The sequence below is a fragment of the Pteropus vampyrus genome, unplaced genomic scaffold (assembly GCF_000151845.1).
Source record: "Pteropus vampyrus isolate Shadow unplaced genomic scaffold, Pvam_2.0 Scaffold50, whole genome shotgun sequence".
Lineage (NCBI taxonomy): Eukaryota > Metazoa > Chordata > Mammalia > Chiroptera > Pteropodidae > Pteropus > Pteropus vampyrus.
This window is the reverse complement of record NW_011888831.1, coordinates 7600566-7609399: the sequence shown is the minus strand read 5'-3', so window position 1 is coordinate 7609399 and position 8834 is coordinate 7600566. Positions and strand designations below refer to the sequence as shown.

Genomic DNA, 8834 nt, shown 5'->3' with positions numbered 1-8834 from the left:
ATCCTACTCTGCATGTACTCCTCCCCAAATCAGTGAGGAAGACACCATTTTCTCCATTCCTTCCCTGATAGCAGGAACCGGCTCTTTTTTCTCTCTCCCAGCCCGGCACACAGGGAGATCCCAGATAGTATTGAAGTTATGAGTTTGAACTTGGCTCAAACTTTAGCTCCACCATTTTCCAGATACTGACCTTGAGTATGTCACTCAATCTTGTAAAATAAAGATAATAAGAGTTTCTGTCTCATTACTGACACAGTAGTAAGAACTGTATATATATTATTTGTTATTTTTAGCCCCCGTGTGTGCAATTAATAAATGGCTCGATTTACTGTTTACTTAATTAAGAAACAGAAAGGCTTCGTCGTCATCCCAGGACACCCCAGCACAGTGCCAGGTGAGCAGCCTTCAGCAAATAATTGTTAATGAACTGGAACATGCTCAGCACCAAATGTGTGGCAGCCCAGTTTAGTGGTTACAAGACAATCTGACGGGTTTGACCCCTAGATCTGTCGTTTGCTAACTGTGAGATCTTAAAAATTATTTAAACTTTCTAGGCTTCAATTTCCTCATTGCTGCAATAGGAAGATAACAAAACTTCCTTCTTCATGGATTATTGGGAGGGATAAATAAATTAATGTGTGATCATATCTCTCTATCACATCTAATATCAGATTTGAGTACTTCTGCCGGCCCATCCAAGCTTAAAAAGATGGGTTAAGTGAGCGGTTTGCTTCAGGTCAACCTACAGTTCAGGGCCCTGCCTGGGGTCTGAGCTCAGTTCTCCTGAATGGTACAAAAACACAGGTCAGGAATAACTGCCAGTGCTATTAGAGGAGGGTATGGGATTCAGGGGTAAAAGCTGTAGGCCACACTATAGGGGATGGGAAAGGATCTTGAAAGATAGGGGATGGATTGGGTCTGGATGAGTCGAGAGAGGAATGTGCTGTGTAAGGCACTTGTAAACTGAGGAAGGCTGGTCTGTCCAGGTGGGATGGGCTCTCTCTCTCTGAGAAGGGTGATCATGCAGAACCTTGCAGTCAAGCCCCAGTGTGCTGGCAGGCAATAGGGAGCCACTGAAGACTCTAGAGCAAGAGCATGAATTGCTAGAAGTCAAGTTGGAGTAAGAGAGGTCAGAGCTGGAGGGGGGCTGCAAGTAGGAAGGCCAGAGGTTGCAGCCATGAGGTGAAGAGAAGGAATGGAAGGGTGACTTGCTGACTGAGAAGAGTCAAAGCAAATTCCTGGGGTTCAGGCTCTTCCTAGATCTTGGGAGGAACAATGAAGCCTCTGTCAGTCTGCAGCATTTGAATCTGAAGAGCCAAGAAGACATCTAGAGGCTATCCAATCCTGTGTTCTCATCCTTTGGTCTCTTGGCCATCTCAGCCACCATAGCCCTGATCGCCTGGTTGCAAACATTCTCTCCTCTATTCAATGCACACACTATACCTGGTCTGTCTTGCTCAAGAATTTACAGTGGTTCCCCACCGCCAAGCAGAGCAAATCCAAATCTCCTACTCTTCATTAAAGTCCTCAGTGCTCTGGCCTCACTGCTCCTACCCCAGCTCCTCACCCCCACCCCAGGTCCAAGGACAGTCATGCTTGCTTCTGTCTCTGAGTCTTTGCCCACCCTGCCCCCTTCCTGGAACGTCTTCACAACTTCTCTTCACTTCCCCACATTCTATCCACTCTTCCAAGTTCACCACAAGCTCATTCGCTTCTATGAAGCCCTTAGAGGGAACTCTGTTTAATGTTGCTCAATCTCATCCCAGCTACCAACAGTAATAGCAATGATGACGACGGCTACACATGCCATTGACTGAGCACTTACTCTCTGCCAGGCATGGTGCTAAGTTGTTTGCATGTGAAAATTTGTTTAATTCTTACCACTATCCCAGAAAATAGGCATTAATACTTATTCTCAAAGAAGAAGCTCAAAGGCCAGGGGCTTTGCCAAAGGTCACAGGGCAAAACCACCCTCTTATGCTGGAGTCCATGCTATTAACCCTGCTGCTTTTCTGTGGCCTGTCGGGTACACTCAGGGTTACCATGCTGTCCACCTCTAGGGGGCGCCCTGCACTGTAATCCCTGGGAAAGGCTCCTCTGTGGCTGTAGGGCTATGAGGCTCCATGGGTGGACTACGGCTTTGGTTCCATTAGTGCTTTCATGTTATTGCAGATTGCCTTTCACTTGAGCAAGCCTCAACCTCCAGTCCTGGGTGATAAACTATTCTAGCATGCTCTGGAAGCCTGTCCAGTGACTGATTGGTCAGCTGGTTGATTTCTCTTGCTTCTGCCTCTTTTGCTTTTCCTACAAGCAAGTGAAGTGTGCGTGCGTGCGTGCGTGTGTGTGTGTGTGTGTGTGTGTGTTTTCAAATTCCAACTTTGTAACTAGCAGTCATATGGCCTGGGGGAAGTAACTTACCTCTTAGAGCTTCTATTTCTTCATCTGTAAAATGAGACAATACTTCACATACTTCACAGAGCTGCCATGAAGATCAGCTGATATGCAATGCATGTGAAGTGCCATGTAGAGCACTGGCAAAGTGGGTGCTCAGTAAACTGTAATAAACCCTCATGTTTATTGAGTGCCCGCTATGTGTGGGCACACTGCTAAGTGCTTTACATGCACATTCTCATTTCATCCTCAACAAGCTATGAGGTGGATCTCATTGATGTCCCCATACTGTAGATGAGAACATCTGAAGCTCAGAGATGTTAACTGGCCTTAGGTCACAAATCCGGTGAGAAATAGCACAGGGCCAGCTAGCACAGCACAGCACAGCACAGCACAGGGCTTGGATACAGTTTGTCTAACATCCCAGTACTCTTCGCCAGGTGGATAATCAAAATATCTTAACAGCTGGTGAGGCATACACACTGGAAAATCAGAACAGATGTCAGCCAGGATGCCACCCCAGTTCTAACCATTGGGCTCTACTGCCTCCCATTATCAAGTCACGGATTTCATATTCCCTCCCCATATTCTTCCCCTAGAAATTCCAAGCTCCCTGAGGGCCAGGACTGTGCCATGTCTCTTTCCTTTACCCATAGCGTCAAGTACAATGAGACACACAATAAACAGTTGCTGCGTCAAATTCTAACAGGGACATCCAAGAAGCAACTAGTGAGATAAGACCTTCATTGAGAAGCTGGGAGCAGAGAGGAATTCGAATCCAGTAGTGCAGGGCGGGGGACAAAGTGAATATGGAAACCAAGAGGAGATGAGCAGGAAGCAGTGGTTGCAGGAGAAAGTTTACCTGGAGGGAGCCTGGATGGCTTTCCCCATGTTGTTGTTGATGTCTCGTTCCTTCGTCAAGTCATACTGGTATGATCTGGCCTTGAACAGAAACTTCCAAAGAGAGGCCATCTCTGTGGCTTTGCAAAGCAGGTCACTTCTCTGGACTTAAACCCAGAGGTTCTTCCCTGTGGGGCTGAGGAAAGGGGAGGAGATGGCAATGGAAGGTTGATAAAGAAGAGTTTCCAGGACTGGGTCTTCTCAATATGGTTGATTTACTAAAGAATCATACAAAAGCTGACATAAGTCTTGAACGGCCATTTCATCAATGCTTCACTACCTCTTTTCCTATTTGGGGATTCGATTTGGGGCACCTGTGGACGTAGACTTTAATTCTAAAAAGCTACGTACCAATCTAAAGGAAAAATACTGGACTGTAAGTCAACATGGACATAGCACATACCCTGAGAGCTTCCTTTATAAGACCTGCCAGCCCACCAGACCCAGGCTAGCAAGCTTCATCCCTGGCTGTCCTGAGGCAAGGTGGGGAGGAGCCTGCTGGTCACTGACACTTGGGAGCCTTTGCCCGGACCTGCAAGACTTTTTCCAGCAGCAATCATTAGCAACTCTTGTGTTATGCCTGTTATTAGGGAAAGTACTCAGTTGCACATTGCCTCTCTTTTAAGATATTGCGATTGTTATCAGCGCTATTTTTTTTTTTTTTATCATTTGGGTGGGAAATAATTATTTGTGAAAAAATGCACTCAATTCTCAACATTTGAAATCATCATCTTTAGGGGGGGGGGGCGGAAAGAAGACCAAAAAAGGCAACCTAAGTGGAAGCTCAGGTCTGGTCTGAACTTGACCCCAGCATATCTCCTCACCAGAAAAACTTTGCACTGGGAAGCAATGTAGTGCTGTGATCCATGTTACATGACCTAGTTACATGACCTAGATGGAGTTATTTAACTGAGATTCATTTCTTCATCTATAAAATGGACTTAATAATATCCGTCTTCAAAAATTTGTTTGGGAGGAAAGAGATGCATGTTATAAGGATTGGATAGGATAATCTAGGTAAAAAAAAAAAATCTTAGCAGGTTACTCCCCACTGTCCAGTCTGAATTTTCCAAAAAGTTTTTCCTTAAATGTAGCAACCCCAGCAAATTTTGCAGGAAAAAAAGTTTAAACAAGATACCCTATTCAAATGGCCAGGCCTTATGTTGGCATTGCTTAGACTTCCCACCAGTTAATCTCTGTAGGCAGAAAATTCCCAAAGTTTTCTGAGCCTTCCCAAACAGGAAAAAGTAAAACTCTCTCAAAACAGCAGCTTCCCCAGAAATGAAGACAACTCACCTCGCAGCTGGCTGCGCAGCCTCTGCACGGGACAGACAAGCAAACTTGGGGGAGACCTGAGCCTTGAGACCTTCGTAACCACCTATAACTGTTCAGTCCTCTGATTAAGGGTGGCTGAGAGGCTTCAAACCAGCGATGCTGAGTTCTCTTGGACCAGAGAACCTCAGTCTTCAACTCACTGCCAAGTTATGATCACACTGGAAGCTAAGCAGTATTTATACACACCCCATGCCATCCAGAGAGTCGTTTTTGCATAAAGTCTTTTTTTTTTTTTTTTCTGGTCTCCAAAGGGAGTGTCCCTGGCTGGGTGTACAGTTAGCTAATTTATGACAGGGACTCCTGGTCTGTTGGTGACTTGATTCTGCTATGACATCATCCCGTGTGGTACATCCTCAATAAATCCACCTCTTCCTGGTTCCAGGTCCAAGGCACCTAGCTGCTCAACAGCAAGATGGTGGGTCCGATAAAGAAGTCATCATGGAGTCAGGTTTTATTTAGCTGAGCCACATTGCTTCACTTTTGGCATCTGGGGGATTTTTTTTTTTTCCTCAGCAGAGAGCATTCAGGTTAATTCCTGTCCAGACTTTCAGTTTTCCAGTCTGTGGCAGGAATCCAGGAAGCTGAGGAATATTGACAGTATGCAACACACTGGAAAATGCCCAGGATACAGAAGGCCAGTGATGCTGGATGATGCCAGTGTTCCAAACAGGTCCCTGAAATATTCAGCTTGAGGTTTTTGGAAAGGAAGAGAAGCCATTGGTACAGAGAGACCTCTTAGCTGCTGGTGTCACTGATGTCTCATCCTGCAGCTCTATGTAAGCTATGATAGAATGACATAAAGAATTACTTTCTACGGGGGAAGACTTCCTTTGTTATAAAAGAAATTCTGTTATAACTTCTTATACGGAAAATTATAATTTCTTGTAATGTCATTTATTATAATGCTTCAAATCCAGTATTTCTACATGGTAGGAAGTGTTCTATTAGAAAAGTAAAATGACGATTACATTAGGGAAGAGTCAAAAAAATGGAGGGAAAAAAACTACCCTCGATCTCATCATCCTAACACATCACTGCCACCATCCATTCATTTCCTTCCTGTCTTTCCCAAATTAAATGCGGTATTATAATGCATTTAATTTGTCTAATATAAACAAACTAAGTTACAAAAAAGATATGAATAGGAGCTCAATGGTCTGTTAATTAAATGAATTAATTAATTAATTAAAAAGTAGTAGATTGCAATAAGTTTCAGCATACCAAAGCCATCCTTCTTTCAGGCTTCAGTCAATTCATTCAAGAAAACTAATACTGTTTGAGGAAAGATGCAGAGTCTCTGGGCCCAGAAAGTGCGAAGCCTAAAGAAAGAAATGGGTAATTATAGCACAGAGTGGTACATGCAGTGATGGAGGGATGGCACAGTACCAAATTGGCTGAATCTGCATTGCTCGGGAAGGTTCACAGGGGAGAGGATGCTAGGGCAGGGTTTTGAGGGATGATTAGGTGTTTGCTTCGCTCTAACTCCTGTAACTGCTTCCACTTGTTCTGGCTATGCCTGCGGCAAATGCATATATTAACTCCTTCAACTCCTCCAATAACCCTATGAGATGGGTACTATGTTTGCCATTCGTGGAATCCTCTAGAGTCCCATCTACTTAGCGTCTGAACATCTGGTTGGTTTTGCTTCAGAAAATGGAGTTATTCAGTTATTTGATTTGTCAGACACGTGACGGTTGGGCTTTGGATGCATGGGCAGTGAAATCCCTGGACATGTATGCACTGCCCTTCACTTGAGGCTGGTGCCCTGGCTCATTCTCTTAGATGCTCCCGCCCCCGATGGAGAGGACCTCTCCCAAATGCAGTCCCTGGGGAGCGTCTCCACGTCCTCATTTTCTTATCATCAGCTTACCACCTTGAGAGGCCTCCCTTGCATGACCCACTGAACTGTGTGGTGCTTACAATCACCCAGATGCCTGTGTGTCCATTGCCTTCTTTGATTCCTCACCCCCTGGACTGGTGTAGAAATTGAGGCACCTGGAGTCTCAGGTGAATCTGTGGCCGAGTCAGGCAGGAATGCAGATCTCCTGATTGTTTGCCCATTGAATCATGAGCCCTTAGGGACAGGGACTGTGATGTCCTCACCACCCAATATCCCTAATACCTACTGAATGACACAGAGTGGGCATTCAGGAAAGTATTAGCTGAATAAATGATGAATGGAATGACGAATAAATGATGAGTGGTGCCAATCAAAGGGCATCTGGAATGCCTGGCACAGGGTGAGAGCTCAGTAACTGTTTCCTTTCCGTTCCTCGCACGCTGGGAATGATATCAGTCTGAGTTTCAAGGCTGCCATGTCACCTTGGCCCTGCTCTAACCCTTCATCTGCCAACCTTGACGGTCTTTGCCTGTGGCAGGGTTTGAGTCAGCAGTTACTGTCCAACCTGAGCACCAGACTTTGAGAACATGGCTGGAAAGATTCTGGGTTCTCTACCGAGCTCCTGCATGACTTCGGAGAAGTCACCTGTCATCTCTGGGCCTAACTTTTCACATGACGAATGGCAGCCAATGTAAAGTGAGTAATGAGATATAAGAAAATGCTTTGAACTGTGGAGCAAAAAGGCAGCCAATAACAAAAATTATTATTCTGTGGGTCCGAGAATAATAATTTGCCTTTTGACAAAGAACAACCTGCCTTCCAAATTACCCTTCCTCAGAGAGGTCAGCGCTCCACCACAAACATTTCCTTCTAAATTCCCAATTCTCCTTCTCTCTCTGCAATAAGTTTCAGCATACCAAAGCCATCTCTCTGTAACATTACATTCCTTTATTTCTGTTTAATTGGGATAAAACTCACGTAACATAAAAATTCATCATTTTCACTATTTTAAAGTGTATACTTCAGCAGTTTTTAATATATTCACAATATCGTGTGTTAACTATCACCCCTATCTTAATACTCTCTTCATTGGTGAACAGCGAGCAGGGGAGTAAAAACAACAATAAGGATCGTGACACGCAGAGAGCTTAAGAGATTCACCGCGGTCACACAGCAAGCAGCCTCTGAGCCAGGACAAACAGTGGGCCCTGATGCCCACCCCAGAGCTCTAGTCTGCAGGTCAAGGGCTGGCCTTCACCTGGACGCTGTCGTGGATTTTCCTCTCTGCATATCCTGTGGCTTCCTGGGTTGCATGGCTGCCTCACCCTTGGCCCAGCTCACCCAACAGGCTACATTCCTGGACTACTTCTGATGATGGACGCAGCAGATAAATGCTACTAAGGAGAAATAAAAGAGTACCTTGAAGGGCAGACTGGGGACAGGTGGGCTCCTGGGAGGGTGGGGATGGAGGTTCTGAGGCTGCTGTGGAGAAACGCCCTCCTCCCTTTGTTACCAGCACATCACGAGCACCGCCACGCCAAGAGCGACTGGCACTGGAATTTTGGTCTTGTCATTCTGGGACTGATTTTCCATCAAATAAAATTGACCTGTCCTTACACCAGGTTGTGGAGATGGCTCAGCTTCAGTTGGCCCTTGGGAGTTAGCAACTCTGAAGCTCTTTCAACAAAAACAATGATCAGAGTGAACACTTACCAAGAAAGGCATTTATATGGATCAAACCTGTGGACAACGGCCTGTGAGGTGAGGGTAATTACTAGCCCCATTTTATAGAGAGGGAAATTGAGTTTCCTTCTGCAAATGTAAATGGCTTGTCCAAGATCACCCAGCCAGGTGGTGGCAAGGCTAAAACCCTGGAGTTCCAGCTTGAAGGTTTGAGTCCTCTTCCCTGCCCCTTCCAACCTGCCACCTTTTGTGAGGGGCAGAGCCAGGACGACTCTAGGGGGTCAAGGCTCTTGCACCACACCCCACTGCTTTTCTTGGAGTCTTTTCTTCCTCCATCTCCCTGTAATCATCATTTTCTATAACAAATATAATTACAGCTACCGTGGGCCAAGCACTCTCTCAGTAACTAGAGCCAGGTACTGAGCTTTCCTTACCTCCGTCGACCCTCCAGCAGCCTTCTGAGAAGGTACAATTATTATGCCTATTCACAAGTGAGGAAACTGAGACACAAAAGGCTGAGCAACCAGCCCAATGTCACTGAGCTCATAAGGGCAGAGCTGAGGGTTGGCCCAGGTCTGAGACCAAGGTGCTTGCTGGGTTTGTAGATGAATCTACACTAGGTATGCTCCTGCGCGTGTGCCCCTTTCTGTATGTGACTACAACCCAGGGGCAAGGTAAGGAAGTG

The 8834-nt window shown here is 45.6% G+C and overlaps 1 protein-coding gene across 1 annotated transcript in view; it reads right to left on the bottom strand.

The window, feature by feature from the left end:
• The window catches only part of NOS2 (nitric oxide synthase 2), a 44454-nt gene extending 41025 nt beyond the window's left edge, over positions 1-3429 (bottom strand). Inside the window, exon 1 of the mRNA XM_011360001.2 lies at positions 3254-3429. Coding sequence (XP_011358303.1) covers positions 3254-3363 — 110 coding nt within the window. The 5' untranslated portion in view covers positions 3364-3429. The remainder of the gene's footprint in view (positions 1-3253) is intronic.
• Between the last annotated feature and the right edge of the window lie 5405 nt (positions 3430-8834).